This window comes from Hippichthys cyanospilos, chromosome 12 (genome assembly GCF_059441005.1).
Source record: "Hippichthys cyanospilos isolate Australia breed blue-spotted pipefish chromosome 12, RoL_Hcya_1.0, whole genome shotgun sequence".
Taxonomy (NCBI): domain Eukaryota; kingdom Metazoa; phylum Chordata; class Actinopteri; order Syngnathiformes; family Syngnathidae; genus Hippichthys; species Hippichthys cyanospilos.
The window spans coordinates 933,131-948,602 of NC_142380.1; the positions used below are offsets into that span (position 1 = coordinate 933,131).

General features: G+C 44.3%; 2 protein-coding genes across 2 annotated transcripts in view; both read right to left on the minus strand.

The window, feature by feature from the left end:
- Positions 1 to 5: 5 nt before the first annotated feature.
- Positions 6 to 7,032, minus strand: LOC148414282 (integrin beta-1-like). Its single transcript, XM_088429347.1, has 14 exons — positions 6,891 to 7,032; positions 6,244 to 6,310; positions 5,977 to 6,062; positions 5,557 to 5,758; positions 5,324 to 5,482; positions 4,322 to 4,671; positions 3,719 to 3,814; positions 3,556 to 3,642; positions 3,346 to 3,486; positions 2,674 to 2,876; positions 2,194 to 2,432; positions 1,532 to 1,754; positions 1,048 to 1,274; positions 6 to 672 (listed from the first exon to the last, which is right to left on the minus strand). Exons 2-14 carry the CDS (start codon positions 6,308 to 6,310, stop codon positions 503 to 505), a joined length of 2,250 nt encoding a protein of 749 aa, XP_088285473.1. The 5' UTR covers positions 6,891 to 7,032; the 3' UTR covers positions 6 to 502.
- Positions 7,033 to 7,531: 499 nt separating this feature from the next.
- LOC148414283 (neuropilin-1a-like) overlaps positions 7,532 to 15,472 on the minus strand; it is a 32,873-nt gene continuing 24,932 nt past the window's right edge. Inside the window, exons 11-18 of the mRNA XM_088429398.1 lie at positions 15,220 to 15,364; positions 14,495 to 14,644; positions 14,068 to 14,112; positions 13,047 to 13,172; positions 12,457 to 12,767; positions 11,089 to 11,185; positions 10,966 to 11,010; positions 7,532 to 10,257 (exon numbers count right to left, since the gene is read on the minus strand). Of these exons, the coding sequence (XP_088285524.1) occupies positions 9,974 to 10,257; positions 10,966 to 11,010; positions 11,089 to 11,185; positions 12,457 to 12,767; positions 13,047 to 13,172; positions 14,068 to 14,112; positions 14,495 to 14,644; positions 15,220 to 15,364 (1,203 nt within the window). The 3' untranslated portion in view covers positions 7,532 to 9,973. The remainder of the gene's footprint in view (positions 10,258 to 10,965; positions 11,011 to 11,088; positions 11,186 to 12,456; positions 12,768 to 13,046; positions 13,173 to 14,067; positions 14,113 to 14,494; positions 14,645 to 15,219; positions 15,365 to 15,472) is intronic.

Below are 15,472 nucleotides of genomic sequence, written 5' to 3' on the forward strand. Positions count from 1 at the left end.
AACATTTTAATTTAGCCATAAAAGAATGTCTTTTCTCCTTTTTTTGTGTGTATTATTCCTTACAAATGTTTAACAGGTGAACCTGACAATACACAATAAAAATGTGTTTACTGATAATCCGCTGGCACTGAAATCTTTGTCTTGTAGAGGGGGCATAGAAATCTTTGCCCCTCTACCAGCACGAATATTTGATATTTATGCTTGCTGAAAACGGATGAATGGAGCTTTAGAGGTTCACAGAGCATCTGTTTGCACAAAGGATGATGAGAAACAAGAATAACATTGAAGAAATGCAAATATGATGATCAAAAACATACACATTATCACCTGAATAATTCAGACAGGGAAATATTTGACATGCATAGAGCAATGTCATGATGTCATCTTTGATTATAGTCTCCCAGAACTACATGATGGAAATTTTCTCATTTTTCCAAACATTTTTTCATCCTCAGTCTTCTGTTCTCAATTTTTCAAGGGGATCTCTGTTTATAAGAGCTATCTATGTAAACAAAGTAGCGTGGATCAAGAAAGCTGTGAAAAAACACAGGAGATTCAGCCATTTGGTCATCCCTGACATGAAGATGTAGGAGGGAGAAGAGAGGGATGGGACGTGTGCCTTCACGTTGCGCGTGAATCCTGCCTCCAGGCCAGCGGGCGTGAGGCCTCCAGCTGCACGCACACGGAACACACACAAACAGGATTAGGGTCGCACACCACGCATGCAGGCTAAGGCCTCATATGGTGACATGTCGCAAGTTGCCGAAAAGCAAGCCTTGATTTTTCTCTTCTGGGATTGTGTGATACACTGGGGCTGAGAATTTTAACTATGCATATATTTTAAAATATCAACAAAAAATGCTGGAGGAGGGCGAACTGGGGCCCGCAGATTCCCAACGTGGATATAGCACCCCCTAGCCTAAGCGTGGTGCCATCACATGACAAAAATATGCAATACATGTGTGAGTTTCGAGAGGGAGACGGGCGTGATTGGCGTCTTACGTTAAGTTTGTCAGTTTGGAAAAAGCTTGTTTGTATGTCTTGTACCCTGCATCTCTGCAACGTAGATCTCCTTGGTCTTGGTGTTGACGGTGTAGTAGAACCAATTGTCATCTTGGTCTCTCTCCCTGCAGTGCCTGAGGGAGAAGCTGTCGTCGGTGGGCTGCGGAAGCATCTTGGCGTTCTTCACCATGGTCAGCACAAAGTAGCTGCAGTCCCGCTCGCACGTATCTTTCTTCTCTCCCGTCCGGAATGCTCGACATTGCACGCACTCCCTAAATACAAAAATAAAAAGTTAGCAACTACAGTTGGTATATTTCTTCATTTTACCCAAACAATCTGTTAATTTAAAGGAAATACTGGTGCCACTCCTTTAAGTTGTCCATAACACATTCTGTAGCATACCTGTTTCGTTCTTCTTCTCGAGCTTCTGAAGCATTTAATATAATGCTATATAATATGATATAACTGTTATTATAGAGTCTAACTATAAATAGAACGTTTTTTATTAAGTGTATGGCTCCAGACTGACTTGTTCTCGGCGCAGACTCCGGGGCAAGAGGGGCAGATCTCGCAGGTGGGTCCCTGGTACTTGGGATCAGTGCATTTGCATACACCACATTCACAAATTCCTCGACCGTTGCAGATCCGTCCGTTATTGGCCATGCACCCGGATGTGTCGAGGAGGCAGTCGCATGCGCTGCCCGTGTAGTTGGCGTCGCATACGCACACGCGACACTCGCAACGACCGTGCCCTGACAAAACACACACATACCGGACAGCAAAACCGCCTTACTCCACAGGTCAAAAGTGAGACTTCAAAATTCTTCCAAGTGGATGGCTTTTGAAAAATATAAACACAATTCCAATGAAGTTGGGGCAATGTGTATGATGGAAATAAAAACATATAGCACATTGAGTATAGCACATTGATTTGCAACTGCTCTTCCAACTACGAATGCATAAAATGAAAGCTTTTTTCATGACTTTTTCCTTCATTTAATTCTTTGGTGAGTCTCTGCCTTTTAAAAGAAATACTTGTTACGAACTGATCAAAATGAGTGTTTTAAAACTTTGGGAACGAACAAGTCAATACAGTTGTGCAGTACTGAAAAGGGTGCAAGGTTTTGATGAATTGAAATTCATTGAAATTTGAAATTTGCCAAAGTGGACGTGGCAACTCCTCACGCCTACCTCCGCAGAGCTTGTTGTTGGAGCGGTCACAGTTGAAGTTGTCGCACTCGCAGAACTGTCCGCTGTACATTTCACTGGGGTCGTATCTCTTTTTGCACTCGCAGGTTCCACACACGCAGTCGCCATTGTTACTGCAGACGTCTGCGCCTTTGCTTATGCGGCAGGGAGCGTCCATATCCTCCATCCGAACCATATCCGTGCTGCACCCGCACAGAGGCCCAACTTGACCGATGTTACAACTGAGGAAAAAATATTTGCGTAACGCAAGCCTGTCTGGTGTAATATTGTAAGATAGCACTTTATTTTCTTGACATTTTGTTGGTATTTTAAATGACCACTTTATTTTCACAAAACTGCTCATATAAAATAACAATTGTTTTTTCCTTTCATTTGCTGTATTTATACAGACACCAAACAAGTTTTGACGCACTTTGATCTAGAAAGTTGTTCATCAATGGCTCAAAAATGACGGCAACTCACTTGCAAGCACCACACTCGAAGGTTCCCTTGCCTTTGGAGCACTTGTTGCTATTGGGCTCTCTCCGGGCCGAGCACTCGCAATCGCAGATGAAGTCGAGGACCACCTCCACTTCTTCCGTGAAGCCCAGCGGCTTGATCTTGACGGTCTCCTGCTTGCTGTGCGATGGGCATCCCCGGGACTCCATTGAGATCTTGAATGCCGCCTGAGAAGCATGAAATAATAATTATCATGTGTGCACTTGATAGCACTTAAGTCAGAGTCTGTCTCCCTTGGGCGTTCTTCAAGGATCAATCTTAGGGCCAATGATGTTTGTGCTTACAATGTCATTGGAAGAAAAAGTCATTCTTATTACTTGTAGATACAGAGGACGTCCAGATTGATCTTTCTTTTAGTCCTTCTAGAACAGTTCAAATGAGTGCATTTCTGAACCGCAATTACCGCAATTCCCTTAATATGAGACACTTTTTTTTCCCGAAAATGAATTCTCAATTTAGTAATCCGTTCCTTCGGTTTACTAAACTTGACATCATGTTAATTTGCATATCCGGATCCCCGAATCCAAAGGAGAGATTTGCCTGTAGAGATTCACGCAAAGGCGCGAAGCCACGTCTCGCCAGTCGCACTTGTACGAACGGTGAAACGCGTGAACGTCTTTTAGACGGCGACCTTACCTCATCGCCGACGGAGATGTCCGAGCACTTCCTGCCGTTCTCGCCGGTGCCCTCCACACCATCCTTACAGATGGACCTGTAGGTGATTGAAACTCCTTCGGGAAGCCGACTGTTTTCCAGAATCAGCTCGGATGACATCGACTGCAAGTGAATGAAAAAAGTGCAACGTAGGAATCGCGCCGTAGGGGAAAAGTGAAGATTTGCACTTACGTTGTAGGTGTCGACCATGTGTTTGATGACATTGCTGGAGTTGGACAGAAGGCTCACGGCCGATTTGGGGATCTGATTTGTCAGCTCCTGAACGCACACGTGCAAAAAAAAAAAAAGTGTGACTTGTTCGGAAAACTAGACGGGTGTTCTCGGTAGTTGGCACCTTGTAAATGGGTTGCAATTCCTCGGTGACTGCAAAGATGATTTGGACGTTGTGCTCCCTCAATTTCTGGACCAGCTGACCGATGGAGGGATGGTCCTGACAAACAAAAATAATATTAGCAGATAGTCTAAATGGTGGTCTCGGTACACCTGGGGCTCCTTGAAGGAAATCCAGGGGGTACTCAAGATTTTCAATCAAAACAAACAAACCTGTAAAAATCCATGCAAATATAAGTTAATTCAACACATTTTACGTTCAGAAGGTTGTTCAATTTCATTATTTTCAAAACACACTTTGTCCTCCACGATAGAATGTTTGGATCCAACTTGTCACGTGACACCTGTCAAGTTAATGATTTATTTTTGTTTTATTTCTACTCGTTCGAACTAGCGGTAGGGATGATGGACGGATGCTGCGTGTCGTGCGGCCCGCCGCTCGAGCTGCAAGGTGGCGCGGCACGGTAAGAGCAAACGAACAGTTTTACTTTCTGGTTGGAAAGGTCGGTACCATAAAAGTCATGTTCAATATGATGTGCCAACACTGTGGAAAGTACTTCAACGTTACGAGCCAGCCCTGAGTAGGAGTTAGTCAATAAGTTCGTACATAGGCGTGACTCGTGGTGGACACGTTGTTCTCCAGGTGACAGTTTCCGTCATTGGGGAGTTTTCCATCCCCGGCAAAACGGAGTTGTGCATCCGTTGCGATGACAAGGAGACGGACGGCGTTCCTCCAGCCGATCTCTTCCTCGCACACGACCGCCTGCATGACGGCGTCCGAGCCTCCCTCGGGAGAGTCCAGTTTCTCAGAGATTTGTTGCTGGCTGAGCAGCTGGGCGAACCGGTTGGCATTATTGGTCAGCTGCAGGATGTTCCTGTAGTTGGCGCGGCTCGGAGAACCGGACGAAGCGGTGCTGCCGCCAGGCGCCACTGCCTTTCCCGAAAATGAGCCGAACCCTGCGGGAGGAGACAACTTCTAGTTCTTGTGAAGGGAAAACAAACAAAAAACAGGAGAAAAGAATCACTCTAGAAGCACTTGAAGACACTCAAAGGAAAACTGGAATGAAACTCACAGGGACTAGCACTACAGAAACAGGACAACGACTTCATCAACGGCTCATCAAGAACGGAAAGGAAACAGGAAACTAAACACACTGACGAGATAGCAAGGAGCACCCGGGCGAGAAACAGTTGGAACAGGGAGCCGATCGACCAACGGAGCAGTGGAACGCAAACGGGTGGACGCAATCACACAAACGAGACACTGGAGGGGAACAAAAACGTGAACTTCAACACATGAACAAAAGCCCACAACTCGAGAAGACTATTAAAAAGCAACAATGCAGAAAAGAACAACAACAAAAACGCCTTAACAACCCAGGGAGCACAGAGAACATAACCACAATTGTGGGAGACACAAGCAACACTATGCTTGCGCCGGTATCCTCTCCTCTTCTCAACACACCCGTTTCAAATGATTAGCTTCTTGGTAATCTCTGCAGGAGTTTGAAAATGACCCTCATCGAACCCAACCCGACTCCAAAGCGTTTGAGAACCCCTGCTCCAAAGTTCCCGTTCTGAAAAGGCATCATGAAAATATCTCGCTCACCAATCCTGTAGTCCGAGGTGATGCCGTGCAGTTGCGAAATGATGTTTGCGCCCAGGTTCTTGGCATTTTCCTGATCTTCCACCTGGTCCACTAAATAGTATACGTCCAAGGGGTAGTTTTCAGCTAGCTTGAACTTCAGATCAAACATCTGGGGCTCACCTGCGGGAACAACAAACTTCTAAGTAGGTACACAGGAAATGCCTTTTCATTGATGGCATTTCCACAGACTTTACCGGATCTGAGGGTGAGCGAGAGCTTCTGAGGCTGAATCTGCGTGACCCGCTCGTCCGCATCGCGGTTGGAGAAGGGTCTGTTCATTTCGATGTTGGTGCTGCCCCGGGGGTTCTCAATATTGAGCGCTTTGCACCCCCTGGCCACCAGGGACTCCACGTCGTCGCAGCGAACAGATTTGGGCTCACCGTCGGACACAAACATCTGATAAGACAATACGGTTGTACCGGTTTTACATGATCCTTAAAATCGAAGCCCGATAAGCTATTGAAAGCTTCTGTTTGGCCTTCGACCGGCCCGTTTTTTTTTTTTTTCTTTCGGCTTTACGCATGCGAATGACTCGTAGATCGACTGGCTTTGCCCGCTAGCTCATCAAAGTTTTGTATGATACTCTCGTTGGGAGTTTCAATCGAGCGAATGACCTCATCGGAGCACCATCCGCACGACTTGTCCAGTTGGATGCACTCGCTGCAGAAACGAGCGTTAGCCATGATGCAAACACTTGGCTCTGAAGAAAAAAAAAAAAAAAAAAGATTATCGGAAGCGGCTTGTGGTACGTCGGAACATTTCCTACTGATAAATAGTATAATCAAACATAGCAATTTTTTTTAATGCAGTTGAACAAAGACAACTCTGGTCACAACAATTGCAAGTGATTATAGTGTCACCTTCTTTGAGTTGAGTTTTACCTGGCTGTGCTTGGCTGAAGCACAAAAATATTAAAGAGGACGCTAGCACGATTAGCCGGGAATCCATCTGAAAACAAGATAAAAACAATCCTGTTTTCTTAGGGGAAATCTAGTCAAAAATGTTCTGTATTTTCTGCACCATAAAGTCCACCGGATTATAATGCGCATCTTCAAAGAATGGCCTGTTTTATACGCAGGCGCCATCTAAAGGCAACCAATTGAACTGCATTCATGTTATCAATGATACAGTATTATATATTTCAAGGGTTTAGGAGCGTTTTGTTTGGCTGCTATATATTATGCAATCTAACGCGCGTTACTGACATTCGTTCCGAGTAAAATGCTATTCAATATTTTGTGTGTAATGCCTGTGTAATACCGTGTTGCAGAAAAAAGTCATTGCATTACTTTTCTATATAATGCATTACTCCCAACACTGGTTATTACTCTACGGGTGAATAAAGTGCTGTTGAACGAAAAGACTTGGAAGAGTGGAGGCTGCAATTGATTAATGGCGGGTTCGGTCCTTGGGTCCTGTAGCGGGGAGTGTGTTGTAAACACTGCGCACATTCCTTTTGTGATCTCGCAACGGCAACAAAGCAAACCTAACCGCGAAGAAAGTGCATCAAATGTTGAGGGACGCTTACCTTGCTCCGACACTGCAGCAAAGTCCAAAGAATGGTTTTGGTTTCGCAACAATGTACTCTTTCATCCAGCAAAAAGAACTAGATGTACAGCCAGCTAAAATGTGTCCGAGTAAGGCCACTTGCTTTCCTCAACAGCTAAACATCTTTACAACAGCTGTGAGGAGGGGAATTCATTTGTTTAGTTTTCGCAATAGCGTGCACAATAAAGATGGAAAGCCCACCCTCAACCTCATGAACACTTCAGATATATATATATATATATATATATATATATATATATATATATATATATATATATATATATATATATATATATATATATATATATATATATATATATATATATATATATATATATATATATATATATATATATATATATATATATATATATATATATATATATATATATATATATATATATATATATACACAGTATATACTGCATATATATATACATATATATACATACAGTCTTCATTTTTCGTGGGGACCAAAACCCTGCAAAAAGTGAACTCTGTGAAGTATAGACTACAGTAAGGGTCGTCGGAGTCCCAATACATTTGTCAAAACGTCCCAGAGACATTTCAGCATAGACAGTCTCCTGTCAATCAAGCAATAAAACAAATTGCCAAAGGATGTGACAATCAATGCAAACATTTATTGATCCAATTGTTTGGAACGTTAAGTTCAAATGATCTGCAACAACACAGACACGATGAATCTGGATGTCCATCAGAGAGAACAAACTACTGTATTTTTTTTTTTTTAAACCACATAACACTTTTTTAAGGCTGAGTTGCTGCGTTTCCGTCTTTTGTGTTTTTGTCTTATTTTCCCGGGGTGGAAAACAGCAACAATACAGAAGCAGATTTTGACCAAAAAAATTGAGATAGTTACAAAAACACTGATTTGACATTTAAGTTTTTCCCTTGGAAAATTCTACATCTTCGTGTGAAAGCATTCTTCTTTTTTTTTCATTAAAAAACAACATATAACACTGTCTTGTTTTATTACATAAGATTTTTTCAATTTTACATATCAGTGCAAGAAGTTTTCTTTCATCACATGCAGTGCTGCAGCATCCTTTCTCATTTAGCGGATCACTGGCGTCCATTTTGTTATCATGATCATTTGGGATCATTTGCCACTTTCGAGCAAAGTCAATCTCTGATTTGCGCAACTCTTGGGAAACTAGAAAAAAATATACATCACAAAGCTAGTAAATGACCGCTGAATCGTACTTTGATTTCAGATTGTCCTTGAAGGCAACACCAGCGTTGCGCGAAATTCGCCGAGCGCTGTCGACGTATTTCAAGATATTTGGAATACGGCGGTCCCTCGCTCTAACGCCGTTCACTTTTCGCTACCGGAAGAAAACACTTGAGGTGTCGGCCCCTCTTTTCGGAAGGTCCGGTGTTACCCTGTACAAAAGGGGGCGTCGGAGGCGCCAACGTTCGCACGCGCACGCCACAATAAAAGACACGCAAATGTGGTGTGTGTACATGACATAAACGAAAGGATACTGCTGCACTGTCCCATGTAGAAAAACAATTCTCATAGAAATATATTAAAACTATGTACAATATGATAGAACACGTGCGTGTGTATGCTCTCAAACGCTCACACACACATTAATGTACACACACGCGCGCGCACACACACACACTCTAACACAAACTGCGATTTTGGCCCAAAAAATAACACGAGCCAGACAATATTCACATTACTTCCTAGACTTTTGTGTCTAATGTGTCAAGGGAATGCTGAGACATTGGGCTCCATTTATGACCAAAAAAAAAAAGGATTTTTTTTCCCAGAGAAAACACTTCTGAATGGAATAATTGAGCTGCTTACATTGGGCCTTTGGTAGATCAATAGTTGACAAAAGGGGTCCCCAAACTCCAGCCCGCGGGACGAATTGGCCGAGCTTCCGCACTTTGCACTGCTTCCAGAACAATACTGGATGCATTGTGACTTTTTTTTTTCCATGTCAAGATCACAGAAAGGGGAGCAGTATATACCGCTCTCACTAACAAGCCTTTCTTTATCAAATCAGTCACCGTGGGAACCCGGCATTCACAACAATCGTCGCATTGTTATTATTTACTACTGACGCGAATTTTCCGGCTGTGTGCTCCCAAACACACATTTTGGCCACCTCAACATTTTTATTTTAAAAAGCCGTAGCTAATAAATGAAGCGTTGCTATTTACTTGACAGACTCGATGCAAATTCTCATGACATGGATAAGGTCGGGGTGTATTTACTCTTGCACAGGCGGTGAAGGGATGTGTAGGGGACTTGCCAATGGCTTTTGTCGTCATAAGCGAACTTCAATTCGTTTTCGTCTCCACGGATTGGGCCGGTGTGAGAATAAGCAGGGAATGTTTGGAAATGCATCAACGAAGGAAAAGAATAATGCACAGTAAAACAATGAATCATAAAACACTAACATTACTATTCATCATAAAACATTTCAAAATTTTCAAGTATTGAAAAACAAAACTGCCTTTTTTTTATACTTTACATTAAAAAATCATCTTGTGGGCAGGATTAAAGCCGTTTGCGGGCCAGAACCGACCCGCGAGCCGTACGTTTGACACCGCCGTCTTAGAACGAATGCTTGGACTTCCTAAATATTCAAAAGCTGAAATCTTGCGTTCGCGTTATAACTTGATGATGAGACGGCGTTAATGTTCCGCTCGAATGCTGGGACGTTGCGTTCGGGTTTCAAACGAATGCTGAGGCGTTCTCGTGTTGCGTGCGTTTAGAAACCTTGGACGGTGATGGCGTGTAAAAAAAACAAAAACAAAAAACTAAAAGCAGTGTGAAAAAAGGCACTGTTAGAACACATACTCACACACGTACTTGTGACTTGGTCTCATCACCAGCATGAGAAAAAAAAAAATCAACAACCCATCCTTCCCCCAAACAAATAAACAGATCATTTTTTGCTGTACAGTGCCCCCCGCTGGTCAGTCTGTTGCGCTGCCGCTCCTGAGAAAAAAAAAATCCCAACCTGAAGTCCGACCTCGGCGACCCTTCCTCGGCCCCTCCTACCGGCCGCCGGGCCCCGCCCCTCACGCCTCCGAGTAGTTAGTGTGCGCGTTAATCTTGTCCTTCTTCAGCTTGACGCCGTCCACCAGCTCAAAGTTGTAGTTCTCCAGCGCCGAGAGGTTTCTGTCGGCCATGGTGGCGTGGGAGCAGGCGCAGTAAAGCACCACGCCGCACACGGCGCCCACAAACACGCCCAGCGCCGACATGGCGATGATGGTGATGAGGATGGGGTCCAGCGTCTTCAGCATGTTGTCCGCCGCGCCCACGCCGCCCTCCTCGTCGCCGTCCTCTGGGAGCGGGTCCATCGCTGGGGGTGTGAGATAGACATTTAAATATAGATACGCACACACCTCGGTAACCGAAAAGTCGTTTCCTACTTTTAAGGAAGTTACCGTGCGAAACAAAATGCTGGAAAGACATTTCGATGACGAATTTGATGCAATATTTAAGAATGGGTTAGACGGTTCATAAATGCAACACCCCAATCAAAACTTGTATTGACCGATCACCGATGTGTAATGTGTAACTCAGTTGTGATTTCAGATTTTTCCTGAAGGCAACACTGAAACCAAACTGTTGAACCGATAAATTAGCGAAACGTTGAATGACATTTTAAAGTATTAGGTACGTAGATTTGTTCCGTTCTTGACGCAACACCCGGTTGATTGACTTATAGAGCTGTCATTCATCGGCTACATGACCACAAACGTGATTTCAGATTCCCCATGAAGGCAACGCTAAGATTAAAACCTGACAGTAGATTTAACCAAACGTTTCAAAATATTTTGAAGAATATTTTTGAAGAAGGAAACTACAACTTCAGATCGTCCTCGAAGGCAACGCTTGAGTTCAAAAGATATTAAGATACTGAGGAAAACCGCTCGTGTTTTTTGAGCAGGCGTTGAACATATCACCAAAATAGGTTGAATTTTCCACTGCCGTTCAGAAACTCATGATGAAGCTGCTTCTTTGCTCATACATCGGCGTTAATAATAACAAGGACGTATAAACGTACGAAGGATGATGATCTGCGTTGGCGGAGATGCAGGAATTTCTGGATCTAAAGAAGAAAAAGCTGCAGTTAATTGGAAGAAACACATTGTGACCGCGTGTTCCGAATGGCGCTTGGGGTCCAAACCTTTGCAGAGGTCACCATCGAGCGTGTCTAAAATGCGGATGTCGTCCACGGCGATGTGGCCCGTGCTAAGACCGTCCGCCACGCCCTCCACCACCACCTGCGGACGCAACGTGTTGGTGGGCAAATGAACTCGAGCTGCGTCGCGAGGAAAAGGAAAAACAACATCTTCAAGCGCATTCGGTTACGCTGGCGAGGCGTTCGCCGACCACGGGAAATTCCACAAAGGCGGACGCTTGACCGGAACGTTGAAGTTGGAGGAAAATCATCAGACTTTTGGAAAAAGCGGCAGGGAAAGTTTGGATTTCAAACAGTAGACTTACTGTGCACGGCATGATAAACCAACAACTTCTGACTGCCCCGCCGTCGTAAGAACTACAAAAGCCGACTTGAAAATATTTGGCACAAACTTGCAGTTGTTTGGCGAGGACAGAAGATCAATTTAGGCTGTCGTTGAAAGCGACGACTTACGCGATATTTCTGGATTGGGTAAAACGTTGGGGCATAATCGCACAGTTGTTGAGCCGTTGCGTGAGGAGAGGTATGATTTCCGACCATCCCCGAAGGTAACTTAGTCAGATGGGAGAAATTCTAGGGCATCCGGGAACAATCGCCCGCTTGAGGTTTGTGGAAAAACTGTGACCAAAAACAAACCTTTACGCAAGATAGACACAGACTCGAAAGCTACGGATTATTGAACAGTTTTCGTGAGGACGCGAGGAAAAACGGCCCAGTTGTCGCAAAGAAGAAAGGGACGATTTCAGGAATGCCCCTAAAGGCGAGAGCAGCCTTCGAAAAATTCCAGGAGATTTGCAACAATCTCTCAGTTGTTTTATTGTAAGTAGAGCTACGATTTTAGACTCCATGAAAGCAATTACCAGTTATTAGTTACAGATACGACCGCTAGAAATGTTGAACGTATTTGCAACGAGGTGAATGCAGAACGTGGACGGAGCGAGACCGATGTGGAATGTTGGGAATGATCCATAAAGCGAAAGGATTGAGCTACTGTAAATACTGTGAAGGTGAAATGGGAAAGCTTTGAATGTGAAATGTCGACCCTGCAAATGCAAGTCAATTGCCCTTTTTGTGGTGGAAAATGGTAAATACTTGGAAAATGGCAGCTCCCCTGACACGAACCAATGGAATAATCCAGAATTTGAATGGCATGGATCGGATAAACTGGAATTGAGCTGAAATGCGTGGAAAAAACAGCGCAATAAAAAAAAAGGCAAGAAAATGGCGGAGAAGACTTACACGTGTACGTGTACTGTATATAAGATGTATATATAGAAATATATCAATATTTTTGACAGTCCCCGAAGGCAACACCGGGCTCAGATGCGTCGCTAGTGACAGACGGAAACTTACGCGATAAGGTTGGCTGGATCTTGGGAGTAAAACTCGCCCTTCTCTCCAGCGCGCCCCTTGGTGCCCGCCGACCGTCCACAGGATGTTGCCCCTCTCTTGGCCCGGCTCCCGTGCCTCTTCCTGCCGGATCTGAAGCACCCCAGGACGCTGGGCCAACATGTGGTACCAGAAGGACACGCACAGGTCGGCGTGAGGCGCCGTCACGGGCAGACTGGACAGCCGGGCCACTCTCTCCGTGTTTTCCGCGTCATCTTCGCCGCTTCTTAACGGAGAGGCGGTCAGGTGCATCAGGATGAAGCTACCCGCGCGGCCTGCAGAGGGCGGCAAAGGACAACGGACTCAGGAGGTCCCGATGCAGCGCGGACTTGGGGATTGGGACGCCAAAGGCAGTAAAAAAAAAAAAGAAAGTGAAGTGAAAGTGAAGAAAACGAGGACAAAATGAGCAGGGCAACAAACTGAGGTCAAGCATGGATGATTTTTTCCCCCCTTTTTCATTTTCTGTCCGGATGTGTCGGTGAGCAATTTGTTTCTGTCGAGTCTCGGAAAGAAGAGGCAAGAACAAGAGCGGCCAAGCCGAGCGCACGCGTTACCCGTGTGGTCCAGCGTCGGCGCTCTGCCCGCGCCGGTCTGGATCAGCCACTCGGCGCCCGAGCCCGCTTCCGTGGTCCAGCCGCAGAAGGAGGCGAAGTCGAAGTTACAGGCGAACCACAAGTAGTCTGCGAGCCGCAAGAACAACAAGCGGTTAGCTGACTGCGGGCGCTCTGCTCAAACGTCGGGTCTCAAGGACACACACGATGCACGCTGGACACTTCATTGGCCGCACAACATTTACAGGAAAACAATATAAAATGAATATAAAGATGAGATGAGACAGACGGATGGAGGATAAAGCACACAACTAGAACGGCGGTATTCAAATGAGAGAAAATCCCAAACAGATTCAGTTCATCTTCTACTCCAATCCTGTAGGTGGCAGTAATGCGACAGCGGGATTTTATGATCAATGCCGTGCAGAGATGTGCTGTGCAAGTCCTGCTGAATTTAAACTGCTGTTTTGCAGCAGGGAGCTTGGGCTTGCTCTAATTGACACCCAGGAGGCTTTCGTACAGCTCTTAACGCACACAAAAAAAGAAAAACCCTCAGCTTAGTGCTTGTCTTTTGCATTTAATTCATCTCTTCCATCGTTCCTCTGCTTTTGAGGAGAAAAAAAAGTGTATTATAATAATACAAATACAATTCACTCCTAAAAAAATATAAAAATAAAATATATACATACATACACACACACACGCATATAAATATATATATATATATATATATATATATATATATATATATATATATATATATATATATATATATATATATATATATATATATATATATATATATATATATATATATATATATTAGTGCTGTGTATTGTGTCTTAAAAATGTATCGCAATATACAGCAAAGGGTGATTGCGATACGTATTGCGATATAGCTCGAGATACGGTCGCTTCTGTGCAGGTCATTTAATTTCCATTTGCAAGTTGAAAGGCATCAGTCCCGCTTTGAATGTCACACGACGGTTCAAGCCAAACACGGAGGAGGTGACAAAAAGCCGACCTGGTATGAAGTCCACCACGGGGTCAGTGGGCGTGACTCCTCCTGCTGCGCACACACATGGAACACACAAAAAAAGGCTTCAAGATCAGCAGACTGCACACATGTGCGCAAGTCATTTCTGTTGTTTTTTTGTTGAAAAAAAAGAAAATCTATGACTTTTCGTCATGGAAATAATGCTTTTTAGCCTAAAAACACCTTTTAAAAGGCAACTTTCTACTTTTTCACGCTGCGATGCGTTCTTTATTTAATAACTTTCATTTATGGGAAAATGAACTCGAGCTGCGTCGCGAGGAAAAGGAAAAACAACTACTCGGAACACGGTCGCGCTGGCGAGGCGTTTGCGGACCACTCACAATGTGGGAAATCTGAAAGACACTTAACCTGCAACAAATATGTCATCAAATACATTTGGGATAAAAAAGCTCACCCGTGGGCGAATCGTAATCTTGGGGAGGGTCTGTGTCGGCGGACGGCGTGGTGACGGGCAGCGTTTGGGGCCACGCGGCGGTGGCGCCAAACGTGGTGGAGGGGAGCGTGGCGATAACCGGCGTGGTGGGCGACGCCGTCGTCGTGATTTCTGAAGAGACAAAAAAAAAAATCCGCTAAGATGTCTCTTGACGTCTGTGTGGCATAAAAGTATTCACCTGAAGAATGACCAGCATTGCTAATATCATAACATTTGGACCAATATTGAGAAAAGCTTCTTTTACTGCACTTGAGAAGGCCTTCTACGTTGAGGGCCAGCGTACACCATGTTCATTCAACACCACGCAGAGGCTGAACAAAAAGGCCTCCTGTTCTCACGCTGACATTTCAATTTAAGGCGCGTAGGTCTTATTTTAATCCTCCAGCACGCTTCCTTTAATTACACGCGAAGCAACAGCTTTTTTTCTTCTAGCTGTCCTATGCTTTTTCAAGTACAATTTGCTTCATTTCCAACCACACACATTACAAAAGTACCTTGGGGGGTATTTGGAAAGACGGAATATATGTAGGACAGGAAAAACGCCATAATCGGAGCGAGTAAAAAATAGATTTTATTTTCAATAGAAAAATAAGCATAGTATTAAAGTAAGTATATAAAATAAGATGATTTCACCCCAAATGCAATGACAGCTACGAGGAGTTTAGTGCGCATCCGCGTTTACTCACCGTCCAGTTCGCAGCCCAGCAGCTCCAGTCGTAAACCCACCCCCTCCATGGTGGCCCTCTCTGGGTAGATCCGGATGAAGCGGGTCAACATGGGACTCATCGACCTCAGCTCGGGAGTGTCGTGGTTCTGGTTGCCAGAGAAGATCTGACAACCACAGGGGATACGGTTAGCAATGACATCACACAGGAGGCACTTTGCATGACCCCAAACTAAGCTTACATGCTCAAAATAATCCCAACAAATAAGTATTAT